Consider the following 24849-nt stretch of genomic DNA (forward strand, 5'->3'; position numbering starts at 1 on the left):
GAATGTTCCAGATTTCTTTAGTCTTGTAACAAGGGTGTCAGAGCTGGCACTTAACACTTGACTCCGGCGGTAAATCACACTTAGCAGTTGTTGGCAGCATTCTAACTCCCTCCCTCCCTTCCTTCCTTCCTTCCTTCCTTCCTTCCTTCCTTCCTTCCTTCCTTCCTTCCTTCCTTCCTTCCTTCCTGTCTTCCTGTCTTCCTGCCTTCCTACCTTCCTTTCTCTCTCTTTCCTTCTATCTATCTATCTTTCTTTTTTTCCCCCCGAGACTGGGTTTCTCTGTGTAGCTTTGGAGCCTGTTCTGGAACTCGCTCTGTAGACCAGGCTGGCCTTGAACTCACAGAGATCCGCCTGCCTCTTCCTCCCGAGTGCTGGGATTAAAGGCGTGCATCACCATCAAACTGCTAGCTCCCTTTCTTAATTTTCAATCATATCCTCAAAAACAAAACAAACAAACATAAAACCCTGTTCTATGAATTCCCTCTTTCCTGCCATTCCTTTCTTGCTGACCTTATGGCCACCACCCATCCCAGCCTGGAGCAAATCCCTTGGCCGTTGCAACAGCCTCATCCCTGACTCCTGCCTCTCTGCTTCAACTCAGGTCTTAGGATTCACTACTTTCAACTCTCTACTTTGAACGCCTACAGGGAGTAGAGGTTCAAGGTCCCCACCACACCTACCTGTCAGACAACAAAAGTCTGCTGTACCCAAGTGCTCTATGGGAATCTGTTTGGCTCAGAAAAGTATGATCACAATGGCCCTGTGCTTGATAGGTTTTTCTTATTTGTTTTTGTTTCTTATTTTGTCTGTTTTGTCAGCTTACATAGACAGAGTCATCTGGAAAGAAGGAATGTCCATTGAGAAAACGCCCTCACCAAACTGACCTGTGGGCAAGTTCCTGGGGGCATTTTCTTGACTGCTGTGGGAGGGCTCAGCCCACTGTGGGCAGCCCCAACTCTGGACAGGTGGTCCTGGGCTGTATTTAAAAAGTAAGCTGAAGGGGCTGGAGAGATGGCTCAGTGGTTAAGAGCATTGCCTGCTCTTCCAAAGGTCCTGCGTTCAATTCCCAGCAACCACATGGTGGCTCACAACCATCTGTAATGAGGTCTGGTGCCCTCTTCTGGCCTGCAGGCATAGACACAGACAGAACATTGTATACATAATACATAAATATTTTTTAAAAAAAGTAAGCTGGGGACTTGATCGGGGGAGGGGGAGGGAAATGGGAGGTGATGGTGGGAAGGAGGCAGAAATCCTTAAATAAATAAATAAATTTAAAAAAAGTAAGCTGAGAGAGAAATGGAAAGCAAGCCAGTCTCCATAGTTTCTGCTTCAGTTTCTGCCTCTAGGTTCCGGCCCTGTTGAGTTTTTCCCTCAACAATGGACTGTGATAGGATTGTTTAAGCCCCTTTCTTCTTCAGGTTGCTTTAGATCATGGCCTTTAACATAGCAATAGAAAGTCAACTAAAACCACCATCCAGTGGTTGGAGAAATGGCTCCGAGTATAAGAGCACTGGCTGCTCTTTCAGAGGACTGGGGTTCAATTCCCAGCACCCACATGGTGGCTAGCAACTTTGTGTAACTCCAAAATCTGACACCCTCACACAGGCATACATGTAGGCAAAACACCAATGCGCTAAAAATAAAACTAAAAGTATTTTTTAAAAAGAAAACAAGCCAGGCTGTGGTGCACACCTATAATCCCAGCACTTGGGAGGCAGGGGCAGAAAGATCTCTGTGAGTTCGAGGCCAGCCTGGTCTACAAAGTGAGTTCCAGAACAGCTAAGATTGTTACACAAAGAAACCCTGTCTCAAAACTCTCCTCAAAAAAGAAAAAAAACAAAAGGGGCTCAGAGATTAAGGGCACTGATTGCTCTTCCAGAGGTCCTGAGTTCAAGCCCTAGCAACCACACTGTAGCTCATAACCATCTATGATGACATCTGATGCCCTCTACTGGTGTGCAAGTAAAATGTAGACAGAACACTGTGTACACAATAAATAAATTTAAAAAGAAGAGGGGGGGGGGAACACCACCAACCACTGTCTTCAAGAGTTACATGTTTTGTCCATTAGTCTTCAGGATGATTCTGAGATGGATATATTTTTGGGGAAGGAAAATGGGGCTTATATACATTAAGCAGTTCGCCCTAAATAATTAGAACTTAAACTCGAATCCCTCTGACTCCACACTCTTTGCCTTTTCCACCATTGCCACATTCTCCATCAGATATTTTTTTCTAGAACCTTCTCTGTATGATGGCTACTGTTCTTTTTTAAAACTGTTTTAGCCGGGCGGTGGTGGCGCACACCTTTAATCCCAGCACTTGGGAGGCAGAGGCAGGCGGATCTCTGTGAGTTCGAGACAAGCCTGATCTACAAGAGCTAGTTCCAGGACAGGCTCCAAAACCACAGAGAAACCCTGTCTCGAAAAACCAAAAAAAAAAAACTGTTTTATTAGCATATATGAATTATACATAGTAATAGATTTCATTATGACATTTTCATAAATATGCATAATGCATTTCAATCATATTCATTCCCATTATTGTCTCTTGTCCCCCTTCCATTAATCCTTTTACCAACTAGCCCCCCCTTCTACTTTCCTCTCTTTCTCTTTGGTGCTGGCTACTGTTCTTTATGCTAAACATATAGGGATGAACAAACCAGACAGTCTCTGGTCTCCTCTTTTAGAACATCTAATCTCCTGGGAAAGAGGCTATTTTTGCTTCAAGCTGCTGCATTCTAGTTTTTGCTGGTCTGCCTGTCCCAACCCTCATAATTTGTGGGAAGTTTTGATTTCATTTAGCCAAGTTCATCCTTTCCCCTCCTTCCCACCATCTTTTCTTTCCTCCCTTCCTCCCTTTTTACTGAGAGCCCACCGTGTGCCAGAGGTCACAATAGGCCCAGGGCAGAGCCTTTCCCACAGTTAGAAACTGGGTCTGGCGGCACTTGCGGTTCCCAGGCCTTTGTGCCATCCTGCCTCTGCACCGTAACCCCTGTTGTGCCGTGAGTTTCTCGTTGTCTTCTTCATGCTCGTGGGCTAAAATTCAAGTCAGTAGCAAGGGCCCATCCCAAATCTTGCCTCCATAGAGGCATATCCCTTGACCCCTGGCCACAGTCTTTCTTCCCCTCACTGAATTTCACTGGGCAACTCAAGCGTCTGGATAAATAAATGCATTTAGCAGACACTTGGTGATCTCTGTCCATAACTCTCCAATCTATATATGGATCTTCTCTCTTGACCCAAGAAGCATTTGCTGAATGTCTATTAGGGGCTTCAACAGCGGGGGAGGGGGAGGGGACAGACCTTCGTAGAGGCTCTTGCAGTTGACAAAGAGCCACGGTAGCCGTTTTATCACGTGATCGTCACAAAAGCCACTTGCACTCTGTCTTTCAACAGAAAATTGAAATTCAAATTACTTCCTGGATATATTCTCATCAGGAAAGCGAAAGAGTGACAGATCTGCCTACCGTATTCTTTGATCAGCCCCGCTCTCGTTACAGACTCAAAGTTACGGAGCTGGAAAATTAGGCTCAGTGACAAGGTGTGCTGTGCCCAAGGTCACACAGTTTGTGTGCGTGAGGAATTTTTCAGACTCGGTCCCTTGCCGTTCTCATCTTCCCTGGGCTGTCTTCCAGAGGGCAAGGGTTTATCAGGGGTCCTACATTAAAGCTGGGCTCAGCAAACGTTTTTGTTGTTTTCTCTTTTAAATGAGCTCCCCTGCACATGGTTTTGTTTTGCACCACCTTCTGAGGTGGGTTACACTGACCCCATCTGGTCAGTGACAAGATGGGAGCAATTGAGGCCATTTCAGACACCCTTGTAGGTGTCTCTTTTATCACCTCAAGGCACTATGCCACTGAGACCCTGAAAATCTCCTTTAGCAGCTTCTACAGCAAGTTGAGGCGCGCCAAGCGTTTGTTGGACACGTGCCATTGAAAGAAATACTAGGTATGCTATTGTTGAGGAGCTAGGACTTGCCTAACACAACCCACACACTTAGCCGACCAGCCAGCACAAGCCCAAATTGTAAATTATACAGTGCTGATGACGTTTGTGAGGGTTCAGGAGAGCAAGCGAATGGCTGGAGCAGTGCTGGGAGGCCTCATGGAGGAGGTGGTCGGACGGCAATAGCTGGCAGGCAGCCCGCCTGGGGAACGGGCTGCGTGGCGAAGAAGCGCGCCCTCTGCAGGTAGCTTCGGGAAGGGCGGCTAGGATTCCGCTTGGAGGCGGCCGATGGGAGGCGGAAGTGACGGGTATTCCGCTGCCGCCGCTGCCGCCGCTCCCACCGGTGCACCATGCTGTGCTGCCGCCCCTTTCTCTGTTCTCTCGTCCTATCCGGCGCTAAGCGGCTTCCAATCCCCACGAGGCCAGAAGCACTTGCGATTTCCGCTCGGGGCGTTCCCAGCCTTCTCCCCTATTCGTCCTTGGTTCTAGGCGTGGCGAGCGGGGCGTTTCCTTCCACTGCTCGCCACTTTCCCAGCGGCGATTGTGTCCGCCACCGCGCTGAAAGCTCCCTGACAAACTTTCCCAGGCAAAGTCCCCATTTCTGAAGAGACCAGATGGGCGGATACTGAAGGAACACTTAAGCACTTCGTCTTTTAACAGGCTTCTGGCAAAACACTAACTCGCTTAATCCTGACCACTACACTAGACAGGTGGCAATCGCCATTTTACAACAGAACAAACGAAGTGCTGCTGAGAGTTTAGTGTCTTGTCCAGTGTCTCACATCTGGAAAGGGGCAGAACCACTGCACAAGCACCTCGCCATAGGCAATCCTGATGTATGTTTGGTACCCAAACAGGCCCATGTTTCCTGGTCTGATCCACTCACTTCTAAGTCCTGGTCATTTTCCAGACACCACCCGATCTCTGTTGAAGTGGACATCTGTGATGATTAGGGTTTTTGTTTATTTGTTTGCTTGTTTTACAAGCTAGGATCATTGGAGAAGGGGAAACCTCAGTTGAGAAAATGCTTTTATCAGATGGGCCTTGTACGTAAACCAGTTGGGCGTTTTTTAAATTGGTGGTTGATGTGGAAGGGCCTAGCCACCTGGTGCCATCCCTGGGCAGTGATCCTAAGGTGTAGAAGAATGTAAACTGAGCAAGCCAGTAAACAGTGTTCCTCCGTAACCTCCTGCATCAGCTTCTGCCTCCAGGTTCCTGCCTTGAGTTCCTAACTCTGACTTCCTTCTCCGTGGACTTAAACTGTAAACTGAAATAAACCCTGTCTGAAGGTTTTGTTGTTGTTATTTTTGTCATGATTTTTTTTTATTGTAGTGCAATCCTAAATAAAAACCCGGAGTCAAATATCAGGGTGAAAGCGGAAGGATCAGAGAAGCAGAGCAGCAGCCGCTTCTAACGGCTCTAGACTTCTCAGCTCTGCAAATCCTCAGACTGAAAGGCCTGAGCTCCTGGGTACTCCCACCTTACAGTCCTCTCTCCACCCAGCCATAAATATCCCTTCCTGTCTCCACCTCCCCGGTGCAGGGATTGGAGGGATTTTAGACTCGATCAAGGTCGTGTAGCCCAGGGTGACCTTGATCTGAGGTCGTGCTACCCAGAGTGCTGGGATTAAAGGTGTGCGCCACCACTGCCTGGCCTCTCTGGCTAACTAGTGGCTTAGCTCTGCAATCTGATCTTCAGGCAAGCTTTATTTGTTAGATCACAAACAAAGTATCACCACACTTTATCGCAACAACAAACCTGGCTGATAAACAGTTTGCTTTACCAGCTACCTCAGTTTCCCAATCTGGGAAATGGTGATCACAGAACCTGTATTGTAAGGCTGTGTATGGGGGGGGGGGGATTAAATAGAAGCCACTTGCAATTAGAGGAAGGTTTGCCTTACAGCAAAAACTGAAGAAATAACAAGGCGTGTCATTGCTAGAGGGGACAGCATACAAGAAAGGTCAGACTCTTGGCTTTTTAAGTAGGTCAGAGCCTCCTATCCACTCTAGGTTTTCATCTGCTTTCTGTGGCTGGGTTTAAGAGTAGGGCACTTTAGGTTCAAGCCTAGGAACATGCCTGCTCTAATAAGGCCTCATCAGTCACATGGGTGTGCATTTGGTATAGCTCTAATGGTCATGTCCTCAGGTGCTTCAATAATATGATTGCTCTTCTCCTCTTGGAGTGGCTTGAATCATCTTATGTGACAGCCCGTGTTCATTACTGTAGCCATCACAACCAGATGCCCATCAAGTACCACAGGGAGGGCTCTGCGTTAGGAGCTCAGGAAGGAATAGCCAGCATATGTTTAGAGGGTGGTAAAAGCATTTGAAGTGGAGTCATCTGTGGTTCACAGAAGGTATGGGAGGAGGCTGCTTCATCCTCCTGCCTCTCAGATTATCTAGCTTACACAATGCAACAACAACAGGCCAGAAGCCATGACATTTCCAAACTCCTATTGTACCCAGATCTTCCCGCTAAGCAATCGGCTTAAAAATAGGAGATGCAAGTCAGAAAGGTTCTGAACATTTCCTTGCAGCAGAATTGTTTCCAAATATCAAGGGGCTGGATACTACCGAAACTCATTCATGCCAATCAATAACCAAGGGAACAAAGCACATAGCAATCCATCCATCCATTCATTTATTCATCCATCCATTCTTTCTTTTCTTTCTCCAGGCGACATTTACCACACAGCTACTGTGTGTATTAAGTTCTATGAACATAAAGAGGAACAAGGCAGAACATCTAATGGGGATAGACAAGGAACTATTGTTACCATACAATGAAACAGTTCCAATAATTAATTAGTTGAACAAATGTTTCTTAAATATTTACTACTTGCTAAGTACTGTACTTCCTAGGAATCGAGGATACAACCATAAATGAAACAGACAAAATTCCTACCCTCAAAAACAAATGCATGCACATATACATGCATACATACATGCTTTTAAAAAAGGAGCTACAGTCAGAGAAAATAGTCCAAAGCCAAAGCCTTAGCATTTTGTTGAATGTCACCCTGGCTAAAAGGGAAGGGTACCCAAAGTCCTTTGCTCAGTTGCTTGTGCTTGTTAATTCGGGCCTCACCCAATAGGCTAATCACTCCTGCCTCAGGCTTGTCTACCGTCCGCCCTCCAAGAGGTGTTTAGCATTCTGGGTTAAGACCCTTCATTTACAAAGCAAGCCTGGGCCTTTACCTGCTGATGGGTAAAGGTGTTTATCAGCCAAGTCTGCTGACCTGAGTTTCATCCTGGGGACTTGCACACATACAAACAGATAATTTTGAAAGAAAAACCTGTTTGGGAGAAGCTGAAGACATCTGAATAAAATAAAACTTAAATCTAGAGTTCGATGTTTGAGGCGGGCGGTGGTGGCGCACGCCTTTAATCCCAGCACTCCCAGGCAGAGGCAGGCAGATTTCTGTGAGTTCGAGACCAGCCTGGTCTGCAGAGCTAGTTCCAGGACAGGCTCCAAAGCCACAAAGAAACCCTGTCTCGAAAACCAAAAATAAATAAATAAATGAATAAATAAATAAACAGAGTTCGATGTTTGAGTATTTGGTGCACCGGTGGATGATTGGTACATTGGCTAAAATAGAAACCCACCCACAGGCTAAGAATGGACTCTGTATGCAATGCTCTTTGTGATTCAATTTCTATTTGGTAGCTGTCAAAAGGGCTTTGTTGGTGAATGCTAAAATTATCTGGCTTTCATCGTTATTTTATTTTGACAGACTCTCCCAAGCGTTAGCCTAAGCCTGGCCTTGAGCTCAGGACCCTCTTGACTCTTGAGTTGAGGAATTCCAGGCACACACCACCAGGCCTTGCTGGCTGTCACATTCCAAGAACATTTTATGGCTCATCCCTGACAAAGCATCTAGAAAGTTCTCCTTGAACTCTTCTGCTGAGTCTGACTGGAGAGAGCACAGTCCTTCACCTTGCTACGCCTAAGTTTTATCAACTGTGAGATAGAACAAATATTAGCACCTACGGCTCAGGGACAGTGAGTTGAATCTCTGGGAAGTGTGCTTAGTGAAACACCTGCCACAGGACAGGTCCAAATAATGGGCCCAACGATCCTGAGTCTGGAGCTTGAGAGGAATCCCTGGTATGTAGTAGCAGCAAGCGTTTAGTCACCAGAATCACATTTTCTTTCTTCAATCTGTCTTGCTCTAGAAACCCCAAAAGCACTAGAGCCCCATTTAAGAAATGAGCTGGATATGCTGGTATGTGCCGCCCCCCCCCCCCCCATGCTCAGAAGGCCGAGACAGGATAATCACAAAGATTGTCAATTCCAAATTAACCCGGGGTGTTAAATTGAGAGTGTAGCCCCCAGGCCTGGGAGTTGTATTGGTCTGGACTCCAAATCCCAGCATGCCAGGGTATTTAAGTAAACTTCCAACTCCTCCCTCCACCCCATTGTTTGCTGCCTCCCAGTTCCCCCTCCAGCGCAGGAATCCCATTAAACCTGGATATTTCTTAATTTGTCTTGTTGTGATTTGGCTTGATTGGGATTTTTGTGTCAGCAGAGACTTTGCTTTAGGAAAAGTTCCTAAAATGGGGTACATAGCAAGACCCTGCCTCAACCAACCAACTAATAAATCAATCAACCAATATAAAAGTTGCCTTCCTGGAAAAAAGTTGCTTTCTTGGGTGTAAACACCACGCACACGCATGCGTACAAAGTTGGGCTTCCAATTCTCTTGTCAGAAAAACTGATGGAATGTGACCTCAAGACAGACACGGCGCCAAGGTAGGATTTTAATTTCTGTGCCTAACTGTCTAACTGGCAAGGAGGGTGCTTTTACCCACACGGCCAAACTACTTTTATCCAGACCTTCATTAGTAGCCTGAAGCTACTTACTACAAGGCTTTTAAAAAAAAAATTTTGCAGTGCTGAGGATGGAACCCCAGCCTTGGGCTACCAAGGCCAGCACTCTCCCCTCCGAGCTCCATTGCCACCTCTCCCAGCATTTCAGCTCCTCCAGAGAAAGGACTCCTGAACCCTGAGCTTGCTTGCAAAAGTGAAAGGAGATTATTGCCTTTAAAGGTCCCAGGGGCGGGCTCTGCGCAGCGGCTTCTTTCTCTGGGGAGTGAAATCACACAGGCTTGGGCAATCAGGTGCGGACCTCACAGATTCCTTGAAATACTCTGAGGGCAAAGAGTTCCAAGGGCTCTGGTTGATGGCACTGGGTTGGCCGGTTGAGCAGCACAGCCTGCTTGGACAGCAGGCCGGATATAATTTTGGCCTTTGCTCCCTTTCGTAATCAGTGTTGTAAAAGAAAACCACATGGGTCCCACTGTTCAGTCCATTCCAGGAATGGCGCTTCTTTCTTTGCAATCTTTGTCTGATTCACTTTCTATCCAACACATGTGGAATTTTCTTGAGACTGGTCTTACAAATGTGCAAATCTGGCTGGGGATGTAGCTTAGCAGAAGAATTCTTGCCTAGCATGGACAAAAACCCTAAGTTCATCTTCGGTACGGCAGGAAAAGAAAAATGTATAGATAAGGATGCATCATTTACACTAGCTTCCCATCAGTGATATGAAAGTAAAATATCTCTTCTTTTTGACACAAAGTTTCTCTGTGGCTTTGGCGCCTGTCCTGGAACTAGCTCTTGTAGACCAGGCTGGCCTCAAACTCACAGAGATCTGCCTGCCTCTGCCTCCCCAGTGCTGGGATTAAAGGCGTGCGCCACCACTGCCCGGTGAAAATAAAATATCTTGATAAGGCAATTAACAGTTATAATAATACTAAAATTGTACAGAAGCTTACAAGTATAGCCTAGTTAGGTAGCCCGTGTCTAGCATAAGGGAGACCTTGGTTCTGATCTCCAGCATAAATAAACAAACAAACACATACATATACACACACACACACACACACACACACCCCTAAATAAGACAAATGAATGACCACAAAAATAAAACAAGTTGTTAAACAAGTTGTTCAAAAAATATTTCTCTAGCATTGTTCTAATTACTTTATACGTGTTAATTTCTTTAAATCTAAGCTACATATTTTTCCCTAGGTAAGATCTACCATCATTCTTGAATTCCACATGGAGAAACTGAGGTAAACAAGCCCCTAGGTAAAAGCTGAATAGCAAGTGAAACCCTGTAGCCTTTGAAAAGCCCACAAGTTTGTGAGCAGTCATGAGCAGGAAGCCTAGGAGTGGTATTGGGCTCTGGGAAAGATCAACAAGGAAGTCCCAAGCCTAGATCTGCCACTGCCCGGGTGTACCGTGCTGGCTCTAAACCCCTTCATCTCCTCCAACTCTGCAGCAGCAATGGATCCAGGTTTTACAGAAATATTACGTCATGGGATTTGATAGCCTCTTTAAAAGAAAATTATGAATATTTTACCAAACCATCCAAGCAAGTGAATGCATTGTCGGTCCTTTTCTAGGGCTTGGAAGGGGACCCTGTAAGGGATGCCTGTGGGGGCGGGGAATGCATCCTTAGCATCCTTAGTACATGCCTGTGGCGCTAACATGTCTTCCTTCTCCACTGCCAGGCATTGACGCTCACTCAGACAGAAGAGTTTTCTTTCCACTCCCAAACGTGGGGCCCTTGGAAGTTAACCTCTCAAGAGCTATTTAGAACAGACTTTGTTTTGGGTATATCCATTCTGGAAGTAAAAGAAGAGGCAGTGAAATGCTTTTAATATGATCAGGTTCTAAATCTAACTAAATGTCTTTCCTGGATTGGCAAATGGCCTAAGGGATCAACTCCTCTGCCCCAACCCCAGGATGGATGTTCAAGACCTGTTTCCATTGTCCATGAGGAAAACCACAGATTAATAGGCTTCTTTAATTCAACTCAGTTTTGTCTCTGAAAAAGGGTCCAGTAAAAGCGACCGCCCAATCTGTCTCTTGAATGGTGTTTATAACTGTTGCTGGGATACCGAAGGCTCTTTTGAGCCTTTGGCTAAGAGGGGCACTGTGCCTCTGACCTTGTTCACCTGCGCACACACAGCAAATAATGGCCAGCATGATAGAAAAGCGCCTCCAAACATTTGGAGTGTAACACAAGGCATTCCCAAATTGCAGCATCCAGTATTTGTTGTTTAAATACATTTCAACCTGAATACAGAAGTGAGCATTACACATAATAAGACAAGGCTTTGAAAAGACAGATGTTAATTATTTGGCAGTAAATCGGATCACCTCTGACCTGCAACCCTGAGCTGTAATTCTGTGGGCTCTGCTTCTTGGTCCCGAAATTGATGTGAATCTTTACATTTGTAATTTTGCTTACCCACCCACACAGTCTGTAAAGGACTGCTGCGAGCCAGAAACGATGCAGCTACAATTGTGTTAGGCATTTTCAACTGTGCTCTGCGAGGATTAAATCACCTAACCCAAGTCCTTTCATTGCCTCTGCGTTTTATGTAAAAATGATGGCACAGGAGGACGTCTAAACTAGAAGGGACTTTAGAGTTTGTCTCCTCCCCAGACTCTTTCTCTCATGGATGACAAACTAAGGCGCTGATGTTAGACATGGTTTGGTGATTTGCCCCCAGGTTCCTCAGTGATCGTGGTTAAAGCCCCAAAGGAAAGGGCTGACTGGACGGGGGTCACACTCAGCAAACAGAACTCAGAGTCTAGAAGCTACCTCTTCCCTGCCCTCTTGCCTCCGACAACTTCTGGGAGTCTTGGCTCTGACTGAATGACACTCTTCTAAAAAAATAAAAAATAAATAAAAAAAACCCCAAACACATGGCATTTTAAAATCTAACTGGTGAGACTACGGCTCCGATAAATCAACTACTGTTGTAAGAATTGGCATCAATTTGGTGAGGATGGATAGACAGACCAGAAACTGCCAATAATGGTGATTTTAAAGGAAGACGCTAGGCATGGAAGAGGCAGATGAACGGAAAGAGGAAGAGGCAGATGGATGGAGAGAGGAAGAGGCAGATGGATGGAGAAAGCTTTACTTTGCATTTTATACCTTGTCTTTACGGTTTGGCTTTGATTACGACGTGCAGACATTAACTACACTGAAAAACTAAAGAGCAACTTACAAACACCATACCCACAAATGTCAAAGGAAAAATAGAATACACTTCAGTAACACCGACGCTTGAAAAGCCATTGCTCGGTCCGTCAAGACTTTGAAAATATTTTTTTTTCGCTCTCCCAAAGTATCCGTGACAGCAGAGGAGACTGAATGGACTCCCCCCCAGGAGTCTGGGGAAGAGCCAGCAACGGTCCTTGTTTACAAGAACTCACTTCGCAGTTTAGGTTTACAAAATACTTCCTAATTAATAAACCCTTAGTCTGCATCTCTTTTAATACATCCGCATCTCTTTTTTTAAAACATCTGCATCTCTTTTAATACAAAAATAATGGCTTAAATGACTTACCCTGCACGAAAGCAGTCCCTCTGGGAAACCAGCCCTTGTCTTCCCCGGCGGTCTGGAGCACCCGCAGCAGCACACCGCTTCCAGAGACTGACTGAGTGGAGAGGCCCTCTGGAATAGGCAGCGCGCTGTTCACGAGCTGACCTGTATTCTGGCTCTCTCACCTGGAATCAGGCTCCACAGATCCTGTTATGCATTGAATAGTAACAAAACAACAGCATAAATTAGGGTGTTGCTAAGATTGTGTACCACCAATGTTTGCATGAGGATAATGGACGTAATGAATTCTATAGCACTAGCCTGCACAGCTTGGAGAGATTAAAATCACTTTGTCTTTAAATTAAATTTCAAAAATCATTGAACAACAAGAATTGCAAGAACAACAACAGAAACCTCCCACCTCATCTGTGTCAGCCACCCCGTGACAGGAGGCAGCACTTCTTGCTTCCTCATCATTAGTGCCCGGTCCTACGTTTATTTTAATAGCTAGCAGCTCAGTGAGTACACATCTATTGTAATAACCATAAAGGGGGCTTGGGTCCTCTTGTATTGTGCTTGCAACCCTAAGTGGAGAGCCTCTTGTTCCCTTTCAGGAACAAAATTTATAACCGAAAGACCCCGGTTGAAGTTTATTTTCTATCAGTGCTACACAATATGGTATGTCTGGTTTTGTTTTTAAAGGTGGGCTTGGATTTATAACACTGCTCTACTTTGTTCAATAGAAATGGGGGCCGAATGGCAAAATAAAACCTCATATTGGGATGTTGATTCTATGCCATGTATTATACCTATTACTCAACAGGGCTCTTCGTCCTCCAAGAAATATGGCCATTATCACTATCTGGCCATTTTACTGGTGAGGTAACTGAGGCTCCATCGGGAGCTTAACTGACTTGCCTGAGTTCATACAGTATGAAAATCCAGCTAGTTCTGATCATAGAACTCTGGAAGCTCAACTTCCTTCTGATGATCCCAGGTTCTATTGGGGGGTGCTTATTACATATGTTCTGGGGCATCTGGTTCACCTTGGCAACTACCCCCTGAAACAGGTGTCATTATCCACATCTTATGTATAAGGAAACGGGGCTTAGAAAAATAAAAGTACGGGGCAGTGGTGGCGCACGCCTTTAATCCCAGCACTCAAGAGGCAGAGGCAGGCGGATCTTTGTGAGTTCGAGGCCAGCCTGGTCTACAAGAGCTAGTTCCAGGACAGGTTCCAAAGTTACAGAGAAACCCTGTCTCGAAAAACTGAAAAAAAAAAAGAAAGAAAAAGAAAAGTAACTTGTCAAACCTAGAGTCCAGATTTTAGCCCGGGCCTCAGTGATCCCAGAACAGCATTTCCTTTAAAATACTTCCCTCTAGAAATGTCTCAGATGACGTTCTTTTTATCTTGTGCCTAAACAAAGAATGACCACTGTTGAGGAATGAATTGAGGCAAAGCAACACCAAGTTCCAGCTTTACACGGGAGAGACCCCTGTCGCCTCCTTGTCATCAATACAGAGCTCTTAACTGAGTTACACTGTGACTCAGGTGCTTGGCCAGTAGGTGCACTGCAAAAGCCCTACTGTCGCCCAGGGACTATTAGTAGGTTCCATTATTGGTCTGTGAACAGCCTTAGCACACACCAGTGAGCGGAGTTCACGTTTCTGTGCTTTGTGCACCCATCTTACTTCCCGTACTTGTTGAGACTTAACGGGTTAGGATACTTTATTCTTCCTTTAAATCTCATGGTATCGGCAAAATCCACAATTCCTGAGCCCTAATGAAGAGCTCCTGAAGTTGCTCCCCTGCGGACCCCAAATAAGAGCTTATTCCATAGAAACAAGAACATCTCCCCCGAACCCCCCTGGGGAGAGGCTGTGAGCATGGCAGTCAAGATGCAGTTGCTGGTTCAGGAGTTCCGAAGTTGTGGCTTGCCGTCATCTTGAAGAGCACTGCGATCTCAACACTACTGCTTTGAATGGGATTAAATCAAAACGGCTCGAGCCAGGTGAAGATGAAAGAAGGCAATTGGACAAAAACTGAGAACTGGGATTACCTTAGCTTAAAAAAATTATTAAAATGAGGTGATATTCATTTGACAGTCATTTGAAAGCAAATTTGGCTATGGTTCTTGTTTAATAACCACAGGAGTAGGAAAAGCAGGTACATGATACTGTTGGGAAGAAAGCTCAGGCAGCTATGCCAGGCTACAGGCAAGACCCAAGTTTTTGGATACACTGGTCCCAATTTTATTTTGCTAATGAATTGGGGATATTGACAAGTACATATCCAAGGTATTCCTTGAAAAATTGATTGACAATTTATTTTAGAAGTTATCCAGCTCATCTCAGCTGGGCAGTGGTGGCACACCTTTAATTCCAGCACTTGGGAGGCAGAGGCAGGCAGATCTCAAGAGTTCGAGGCCAGTCTGGTCTACATAGTGAGTTCTAGGACAGCCAGAGCTAGTCTCAACAAAAGATTTCCTCACCTTGGGAGATACTGAACTCTATTCAAATATAGTGCCTATCCACACACAAAGTAGATTTTTATATGGAAAGAGACCACAAACAAAACTGTCTTTAGATATTTTTTATTTCTTCAATTTTTATTATCAGGAGTGACTGAAATAAAAAATATAATTGAGTCCCATCATTATTGTCATTATGGAAATGGCTTTAAGAGAAAACTGGTCAGATGAATATTATTGCTTCCCACTTTTCAACTGGTAAATAGTTGCCACTGATAAAACAGACAAGCCCAGAGAATCTGTCCAGAATGTTCAAGATATGGTGTATTATACAACATGCCTGTTCTCGGGGAGAACACCTACGACATAATTATGTGTACTTCTTGATCTCATCATACAAGACAAGCACAAAGGCACCTCCCATGCCCCTGAGAACGTTGGACCATGCACCCTTGAAAAAGGCCTTGCTTCCTTCGTCACGAGCAATCTTCCTCCAGCAGTCGATTGTGCCTGTGTACATGATGTCAGCTGCGAAGAATAAAGACACGGAGTTGATGACTACAGACCAACGAACGCCCCCATGTTCAGAACACTAAAGAAAAACAACCCCACCTTTAAAAAGCAATTTCAGGCTTTTTTGGGGGGGGGGGGGAGAAGGGGCATCATGAGGATGGAATTCTGTGCCTTGTGCATTCTAGGAAAGCTCTCTACTTTGAGCCATTCCAAGCACTCAGCACCAGTTTTAAACCCAGAATTTCTACAACAGCACAGGCATGACCTCTTAATATAATTTAAGCACCCCACGTGACAGGCATCTAAAGGGTTGCTTGCTCCCAAGGCAGTTGTGCAGCCAATATGGCTGCTATTACCTCCATCCCTTCTACACCATCTACAGTGTTTTATGGCACTGGAGATTGAATCCAGGGCAGCCATCACCTGTTTGTGGCCACAACTTTTAATCAGAACTTACTTCCTTTGCGTCCTGACTGCATCATCATACGACGGCGAACCGTGTCAAAGGGATAGGAAGTCAAGCCAGCGACAGCAGTGACAGACTGTGCAATCATCCAGCTGATGAAGATGTGAGTGTTCTTGGGATCTGGAAGCATTCCTGAAAAGATAAATATATATATATAGTTAATCAAAATGCAGTTTTGCCGACCTTTTTTACACTCAAACAACACTATTCATCAGAAATTTTATATTGGAAGAATTTGGCTTCTTTCAGGAATTAATAAAAAAATATAAGCCTTCTGGAATGTTAGGTAGATGCAATGATCTTTCAAATTATCTCTTAATAGCTTCAGGCCGGGTGGTGGTGGCAGCACATGCCTTCAATCCCAGCACCTGGGAGGCAGAAGCAGGGGGGAATCTCTGTGAGTTTGAGACCAGCCTGGTCTACAAAAGCTAGTTCCAGGACAGCCAGAGCTGTACAGAGAAGCTGTTTCAAAAAAAAAAAAAAAAACACAAACCAATAAATAAATAAATAAGACAATCCCACCTCCAAACAGCTTTATAGCTTAGTGTGATTGTACAACAGTGTAAGCCTGAAATCAGAGGTACTTGGGAAGCTGAGGCAGGAGGACCTTATCAAAGAAACAAATCAGGAGCTAGGTGTGGTAGCCTGCACCCTTTAATCCTAGCACTCAGGAGTCAGAGGCAGGTGGATGCCTGTGAGTTGGAAGCCAGCCTGGTCTACATAGTGAGCTCCAGGCCAGCCAGGGCTACAGTGAGACACCTCAAAGAAAAAAAGAGAACAAAAGAAACTAGGGCTTGGGGATACAGCTCAGTACTGGATTAGTGTGCACAAGGCCCTTAGGTGGAGTTCCCAGCACTGCAAACATATCCAAAGCTCCCACAACGTCTAAGCATATAGCATACTTACCCTTTGCAGTGTCATAGATGCCAAAGTAGGCAGCTCGGTAGATGATAATGCCCTGGACTGACACGTTAAAGCCTTGGTACAGGCCCCTAATCCCATCAGATTTGTAGATCTTAACCAGGCAGTCACCAAGGCCTTTGAATTCCCTTTCAGCTCCAGCTTTGCCCACATCAGCTGCTAGACGGGTACGGGCAAAATCAAGGGGGTACACAAAGCACAAGGATGTGGCCCCAGCGGCACCACCTGATGCCAGGTTCCCTGCAAAGTAGCGCCAAAACTGGGTCCTCTTGTCCACACCACCCAAAAAGATCTGCTTGTATTTATCTTTGAAGGCAAAGTTGAGAGCCTGGGTGGGGAAGTATCTGATGACATTGGCCAGGTTACCACGCCAGAAGGACAGGACTCCCTGTTCCTTGGGGATACGAACCACGCAGTCTATAATGCCCTTGTATTGCTTATCTGCCGTGATTTGCTTGCTGGCATGCTGCACCTGATGGACAGGAAGAAGGCAATAGGGACAGTTACAACCACAGAGAAGGGACAAGGGAAGAACACACACATATAATCTTTAAGGTTGGTTCCCCTTTCCCCAAATCCAGCTTTCAGAATCCTAAGTGCTGACACCACCACAGGGGTAAGCCTCCACCTCTGTGAGTGAGGCGCCCTCAAGCGGACCTATGACCTTTAGACCTGGAAGAAAGGTCATTCCCTCCACGCGAGGTTCAGAGGCACTAGGGTGGGACCTACATAGGACACGGTCACCTTGGTGACCAGTCAAGTTCTCAGGTCTCCTGAGCTGCTTCCTTTCCGCCCCACCCCCACTTTTGTTCTGGGAGGGGGGGGGAGGGTGATTAAATTGCACTCGCGAGTGCCCTCTAGAGGCACAGCTCGGCGAGCGCGCGGCAGGAAGGCCGGCGGCGAGGGGCTGCGCGGGGGCGGACGTAGCAGGCACATGCTCTTCCCGGCGTCCACTTCCGGCCCGCCGGCCGGCGAGGTTAGACCGCGTTGTTCGCAGGCGGCGGCACGGCCGCCGAACCGGTCCGCATGGCCTGCGCCCCGAGCTGTAATCTCCTTGCCGTGACCTTGAGGTTCTCGGTAAGGCCAGGTGTTGTTTGCCAGCGCCTGCTTTCAGGCCTACTGCCCTTCCCCAGAAAGCCGGGGTGGACGGTGTCTCTCGGGCTGCCCTAGCCTAGTTCTCGGTGCCGGGGACGGCCCCAAGCGCCTCCGCTCCCTCTGGCCCCGACCACTTGGGACACTCAAACTCCCAAGTCCTTATAGACGCCTTCTTTCAGTTTGCTTTTCGGACTCTGTGGCCAGGCCCGGCCTTCACCTCGCCCCAAGCCTACTGATTGAACCCCACTCTCCCGCTAGGGTACCCCCCTTTCTGTGCAGATCCCCCACTTCCTGCCTGGGCCCCTCGATCTCAGGACGTACCTGCAGCAGCAGCTTGACCCGCTCGATGGGCGCTACCGCCGTCTTGGAGATGGCCGCGGCCACTCCACCTGCCAAGAAGTCCTTGGCGAAGGACACAGCGGCATCTGTCATGTTGAAAGAGAAAGAAAAGGCAGGGGAGCGCGGAACGGGACTGGCTTGACAACCGGCTTCGACTCCCGGACTCTGGGGCGGAGCAAAGCAAATGGCCGATTTATATAGTGGCAGCCAGGCGCTGAGTTGCCGGCGTAAGGGGCGGGCCGAGGCAGGCGCCCAGCACAGGCGCGCAGAATGGCTGAGCTGCTGAGTGGCTGGGGACCTGCGGGAGGAGCCCGGGGAGGTCGCCCTCCCAGCCTCGCCTGCCCTTGGCACCTGATCAGGCCCGAGTACGGGGCGGCTGCCGGCAGAACCTACAACTTGGGTGTTCGACCCTGAGAAGGGTCAGGGAAAGGTGAGGAAGGCTGAAGATAATTTTGTATCCAAAGGGGAAAAAACAAACAAACAAAAAAACAAACAAAACCCAAAACCCAGGCCTAGGGCCAGGCCTAGGGTGAAGACGCTCCAGACAGACAAAACTTCCCCAACCTCAGGAATCAAGATAAATATCTAATGGAATATTAAATGATTTCATTTTGACAAACTAAGAACTGCAGGTCACTCATCCACTTTTGTAGAGAAAATTATTTGGGGACCCAGGACTGGAATTACAGTGAGGCTCCTGAATCAAGGTCATCCTAGTACAGAATGAGAGCCTGTCTTTGTAGAGTTCTGAGCATTCATAACCTAAGGATTTTGCATTGTTTTGTGTTTTAAAACCATTGCACTGAGATTCATTTATCTTGGTTGCTGAGTTGTCCTGTGTCAAGCTCTGTGAATTTCACCTTAGACCTGGCACTACCCTGAAGCTTTGTCCTCGAAGCCAGAGAAAACCTAAGTACCAGCAGGGTGTGATCCTGTCAGCATGCCCCAGACTACAAATAGTGTGACAAAGATCTTTCAGGGAATTGACCTAAGAGAGTCCAAAGCACCGGACTCGAGGGGAGGAAATGATTCTAACCGAAAGCCAAATACAGTATCCAGAAGGGTAAGAGGCTTTAAAAGGTTAAGAATGCAGTTGGCATTTGACTCTGGACTCCAGGTAGAAGCGCTCTTGGATTGACTAGACTGCTGAACTCCATCTGTAGTTCCAATGGACCTGCGTTCCCTGAGCCCCTTAATCCACGAACTGAGTAAATATTTGCCACAAATGACCTCAAGATCAGAAGTGCTCCCTCAGGTTCCGAACGGCAACAGGTAATGCGATCACAACCCTGCTTCTAAGTAATCCCTACTGATAGAAATGAAGGTGACAGTTGAAAATTTCACTGCATCTGAGCCTTAGGTGCCCAACCTTCAGAATTTCCACAGCAAAATGCCAGCAGGCCTGTCTACACTAAGACATAGTGGGCGTTTTAGTTAGAGTTTCTATTTCTGTGACAAAACACTGTGACCAAAAGCAATTTGAGGAGGAAGTGTTTATTTCATCTTACAGCTTGGAAGTCGGGACAGGAGCTGATGTGCAGAGGCCATGGAGGGGAGCTGCTTACTGGTTTGTAACTAACGGCTGGCTCAACCTGCTTTCTTATAGAATCTGGGACCACTGCCCCAGGCGTAGCCCCACCCACTATGGGCTGGGCCCTTCCTTATCAATCATCAAACAAGAAAGCACCACAGGCTTGCCTTCAGGCCAGTCTTGTGCGGACGTTTTCTCAGCTAAGGCTTCCTTTTCTCAGGTGACTCCGGCTTGGGTCAAGTTGACTGGAAAGTAGTCAGCATAATGGGTATGTCACTCCCTTTCATGCCTTCTCCCACACCATCTACGTCTGTGTGGTGCAGCCTCCTCCAGGGGTTTTAGGCCTTTCTCTGAGTAGAGTGTGTTCATTCTTAGCTCCCAAGAAGCCCCGCAATGCAAAATGCTGGGCACAAACTGTAGGCATTTGAAGGAGCGTTGTGGTTTTTTCTTAAAAGATCAGTGATTTCCCTTACTTGAACCCAGTATAGCTACATATGCATCTGAGACATGTTTTATCACACCATTTGTTGAAGAAACTATCTTTCCTCAAGGTTTGCTTATGGTGCCTGCTTTTTTAAACATCACTTGGCTGTAGCTGTTTGTGCTTCCTTTCGGGTCCTCTATTCTATTCCATTGGTAGATGCACATGCTTTTGTACCATTCTTATGGTGGTTTTGTTACTGTGGCTCTGTAGTTAGCTTAAAATGTAGTATTGTGATCCCACCAGCATTTAGGTTGCTGCTCAGGATTGCTTTGGGCACTTGGAATCTTTTTGGCACTCGTATAAATTTTAGGATTCTCGGAAGAAATGCCACTTTAATCTTTATAGGGCTTGCTTTGACTCTGTGGGTTAGTTTTGTGATATAGCTGTCTTTACAGTGTTAATCCTGGTCATCTTTAGCTTGGGATGGCTTTCTGTATCTTTTGCTGTTGTTGCTTTTGTTTTTCAAGACAGGGTTTCTCGGTAGCTTTGGAGCCTGTCCTGGAACTAGCTCTTGTAGGCCAGGCTGGCCTCAAACTCAGAGAGATCCCCCTCCCTCTGCCTCTCGAGTGCTGGGATTAAAAGTGTGCGCCACACCACCCGGCTGATTTCCACCTTTTATATTGAGACAGAGTCTGAACCAAGAGCTCACTGGTTTGGTTCCCTACTTAGTCCATCTCCTGTCTCCGTTTCCTGAGCACTACATTGCTGTGGGTCGTGGTGATCCTGACTCTAGCCCTTAGGCTTGTTTGGGAAGCATTTTACCCACTGAGCTAGCTACCTAGCCTTCTATTTTTGAGGCTATTGCCAGTGGGATCCCTGGCCCCCAGAGTTCTTATGAACTTGCTATTGCTATTTAGAAAAACTTTCTTTTTCTCTGTCTCTGTCTCTCGTGTGTGTGATGTGTGTGTACCTGTGTGTGTGAAGGTACATGTATGTGCACATGCATTTGGCGCCCTGAGGTTGATGCTGTGCATCTTCCTCGGTTGCTTATATATCGAGGCAGAGTCTCTTGAACCCTGAGCTCCCTGACCTGGCTAGTCTAGCTGGCCAGATTGGTCTAGGGCAATGATTCTCAACCGTGGGCTGTGGACCCTTTGGGGTCGCATATCAGATAACCTCTATCAGATATTTACATTATGATTCATAGTAGTAACAAAATTAGAGTTATGAAGTAGCAATGAAACAATTTCATGGTTGGGGTCACCACAGCAGGAGGAGCTGTATTAAAGGGTAATAGCATTAGGAAGGTTGAGAACCACTGCTCTAGAGATTCCATGGTCTCTGCCTCCTGCAAGGTACAGGTGGGTTGCCACATGTCCTCCAGTCCTCATGCACAGTGGACCAAAAGGTACTAATTGACTTTGTGTCCTGAAACTTTGTTGCAAGTGTTTATCCTATGTCAGAATTTTCTGGTGGGGTCTTTAGGTCTTTTAAGAATGGGGCACTATCATCAACAAATAAAGAGATAAATTGACCTCTCCAAAGGGGCGATTTTTATTGTTGTTTTTTTTTTTTTTTGAGACAGGGTTTCTCTGTGGCTTTGGAGCCTGTCCTGGAACTAGCTCTGTAGACCAGGCTGGTCTCGAACTCACAGAGATCCGCCTGCCTCTGCCTCCCGAGTGCTGGGATTAAAGGCGTACGCCACCATAGCCCAGCATTGTTGTTTTTTGAGACAGGGTTTCTCTGTGTATCTCTGGCTGTTCTGGAATTTACTCTGTAGACCAGGCTGGCCTCGAACTCACAGGCCTCAAACTCACAGAGACCCGACTGCCTCTGCCTCCCTGATGCTGGGATTAAAGGAGTGTGTCGCCATTGCCCAGGCCAAAGGGGCTATTTTGGATCCAGCTTTGTCCATCCTAAGGAAAATCTGCCATCCTTGTGTGAGACGGGCGCTACAGTGTTTCTTTGCTAGCTGACTGTATCCATGTGTGAAACGGGTGCTACAGTGTTTCTTTACTAGCTGACTGGATCCATGTGTAAGACGGGCGCTACAGTGTTTCTTTACTAGCTGACTGGATCATTGATTCAGGTTTAGAAATGAGCATCTTATACTTGTCAAATAATGGTAAGGCAAGTCTTCTGAAAACCATAGTCACCCCTCTGCTGAAACAACAGGTAAAACGAGGTTTAGCTGGTTAAAAATTATTGCTGTGCTGGGGATCAGTGCATACTAGGCAATACAGAGAATTTTATTTCAAGAGTGTGGGTTTTGTTGATGTTCCTCTCTCTCTCTCTCTCTCTCTCTCTCTCTCTCTCTCTCTCTCTCTCTCTCTCTCTCTTCCTCCCTCCCTCCCTCCCTCCCTCCCCCCCCTCTCTCTCAGACAGGGTCTCACCATGTAACTCTACTGGTCTGGTAGTTAGTTACCATGTAGGTCAGGCTGGCCTGAACTCACAGATTCACCTGCCCCTGCCTCCTGGGTGCTAGAGTTAAAGATATATACCACTACATCCAGCTAACAATTTTTTAAAAAGACTTATTTATTTATCATTATGTGTATATCTGTGTACCACATATGTGCAGGTGCCCGCAGAGTTCAGAAGAGGATGTCAGATTTCCTGGAACTGGGGTTATAGGCGGTGTAAACTGCCTGAAATGGGTGCTGGGAGCTGAACCTAGGTCTTCTGTAACAGCTGCTAGTGCCCCTAACCACTGGGCAACCTCTGTAGCTCCAGTTCTTGTTTTTTTTTTTCTGTAGTGCTGGGGCTGGAATTCAAGGCACTGTGCAGCTACATTCCTAGCCTTTGTTTAGTTTTATTTTTTATTGCAAATGCCAGGATTTCATCATTTGGTTAGTTGAGTAGCATTCTGTTGTGTGTATGGTCCACATTTTCTTTGCCTCCTTGTCAGGTGATAGACATCCAGGCTGCGTCTACTTTGGGGTTCTTGTGAATAGTGCAGGAATGAACATGGGAAAGAAGATGTCTCTTCAACATGCCAGACTGCATCTCTTTTGATATATACCTACCAGTGAGATTGCTGGGTTATACAAAACACATACCTTTTGAGGAATCTCCAGAGTACTTCAGGGTGGCATTGTGAATTTGGTCCTGACCAATGACATGCAAGGATTCCCTTCTCTCCACTCCCTCACCAGTGCTCCTTCTCTTTTGTCTTTGTGATATGAGCACTTAACACCTCGCTGTGGTTTTCATTTGTACTTCCTTAATAACTAGTGATGTAGGACATCTTTTTTATGATGATTGACCAATTTACATATCTTCTTTTAGGAAATGTCTGATTAGGTTTATTGCTATCGCTTCTTAGCCTTTTGGCTGAGATCGAGTGTAGGTTAATTGCTCACTTTTAAGTTGGGTTATTACAGCGTTTCTGTTGATATTAGGAGTTCCTTGCATTGTGCACGTCAACCCACTCTCAGGTGGATGCTTTTTGCAAAGTTAGGAATTGAGCCTAGGGACTCATGCTTGCTTTGGCAAGCTCTGTACCACTGAACTATATTCCCAGCCCCCTTGTACTATTTTTGCAACATTTTTTTTGTTTGTTTTTTGAGACAGGGTTTTTCTGTGTAACATCCTTGGCTGTCCTGGAATTCACTCTGTAAACCAGGATGGCCTCACAGAGATCACCTGCCTCAGCCTCCCAAGTGTTGGGATTAAAGGCGTGGGCCACTACCACTCAGACTGCAACATTTTTTCTAAGTCGGAAAGTTAAAAATTATCAAAAGAAAAAAAAAACAGGAACAAGAGGTCAGGAGAACAGAGAATAATATCAGTGATGATGAGTATATTGACGATCTATATTTGGTCAGTTCATTAAAAACTCACTTCTCCAGTGAGACACGGTGGGGTCTATGCTATGGAAAACATAAGTGTGATAAACAGGAACTGAAGCTAAGGCACTGTCTAGTAGTTCTGAAGAAAGGAAAAAGCTCAAGCAATACCGAGCGCGTTGGATTTCTATGTACCAATGCCTAGAAGGCAGGTAATAAAATGAACTTTATACAAACAGAAAACACAATACTATATGCATTGTTCAGACACTGTGGGATGGGGCTTCTGGCTGACATGGTCAAGGAAAGGGAAACCTGGCTGAGAGATGCCACAGGGAAGTGAAGCACAATGATTTATCAAGAAGGGAGTCATTAGTAATTTAGTGGCTGGAATGTGCAGAGCATTCATCAAGAGGAAGCTGGACGTGGGGTATGTACCTGGAATCCCAGCACTCTGGAGGGTGAGGCAGTAAGCCTGGGAGTCTGAAGCCCGCTGGGACTGCACAGTGAGAAACTGTCTCAAAATAACTAAACAAGGGCAAGTAAGATGGGGTAGTGGTGTAAACAGACTCCAGTAAGTTATCCTCTGACTTTTATACGTGCACCATGGCACGTATGTCCCTCTATTCACTCTCACACATGATGTGCATACACACACACACAAAGTAATAAAACAAGTTCTTTTGTTAAGGGGTCCTCACTATGTAGATAAGGCTGGCCTTGAACTCAGAGAGATCCAACCGACTCTGCCTTCCGAGTTCTGGAAGTGTGCCACTGAATCCAACTAAAATTAATTCTTCAAAAAAGCTACTAAGAAACAGCCCCCCCCCAGGGGTGGTGGCAATAGCATGTAATCTCAGCATTCAGAAGGCCAAAGAAGGAAGATGGAAGTTTCAGGCTACCTTATGGTAAATAGTAAACTTCAGGCCAGCATGGGCTATACTGGGAGACCCTCCACCTCCAAAATCTCCTGCAAAAATAGAACCAAAGAATGAAAGGG

The 24849-nt window shown here is 46.1% G+C and overlaps 3 protein-coding genes across 6 annotated transcripts in view; 1 reads left to right on the forward strand and 2 right to left on the reverse strand.

Annotated features, from left to right (window-relative positions):
* The window catches only part of Ube2a (ubiquitin conjugating enzyme E2 A), an 85108-nt gene extending 72588 nt beyond the window's left edge, over positions 1-12520 (reverse strand). Inside the window, exon 1 of the mRNA XM_075958483.1 lies at positions 12326-12520. The gene's annotated coding sequence lies outside the window, so the exon portion shown is untranslated. The remainder of the gene's footprint in view (positions 1-12325) is intronic.
* A 2369-nt stretch (positions 12521-14889) lies between these two features.
* Slc25a5 (solute carrier family 25 member 5) lies at positions 14890-18214 on the reverse strand. The gene is made up of 4 exons (XM_075958810.1): positions 18089-18214; positions 16658-17144; positions 15743-15883; positions 14890-15300 (listed from the first exon to the last, which is right to left on the reverse strand). The coding sequence occupies exons 1-4, from the start codon at positions 18197-18199 to the stop codon at positions 15143-15145; spliced, it is 897 nt and encodes a 298-aa protein (XP_075814925.1). The 5' UTR covers positions 18200-18214; the 3' UTR covers positions 14890-15142.
* A 155-nt stretch (positions 18215-18369) lies between these two features.
* Positions 18370-24849, forward strand: part of LOC142841773 (A-kinase anchor protein 17B-like) — a 179262-nt gene continuing 172782 nt past the window's right edge. For all 4 annotated transcript variants that reach the window (XM_075958800.1, XM_075958806.1, XM_075958802.1 and 1 more), the window contains exon 1: positions 18370-19378. The gene's annotated coding sequence lies outside the window, so the exon portion shown is untranslated. The remainder of the gene's footprint in view (positions 19379-24849) is intronic.

The sequence above is a fragment of the Microtus pennsylvanicus genome, chromosome X, assembly GCF_037038515.1.
Source record: "Microtus pennsylvanicus isolate mMicPen1 chromosome X, mMicPen1.hap1, whole genome shotgun sequence".
Taxonomy (NCBI): Eukaryota; Metazoa; Chordata; class Mammalia; order Rodentia; family Cricetidae; genus Microtus; species Microtus pennsylvanicus.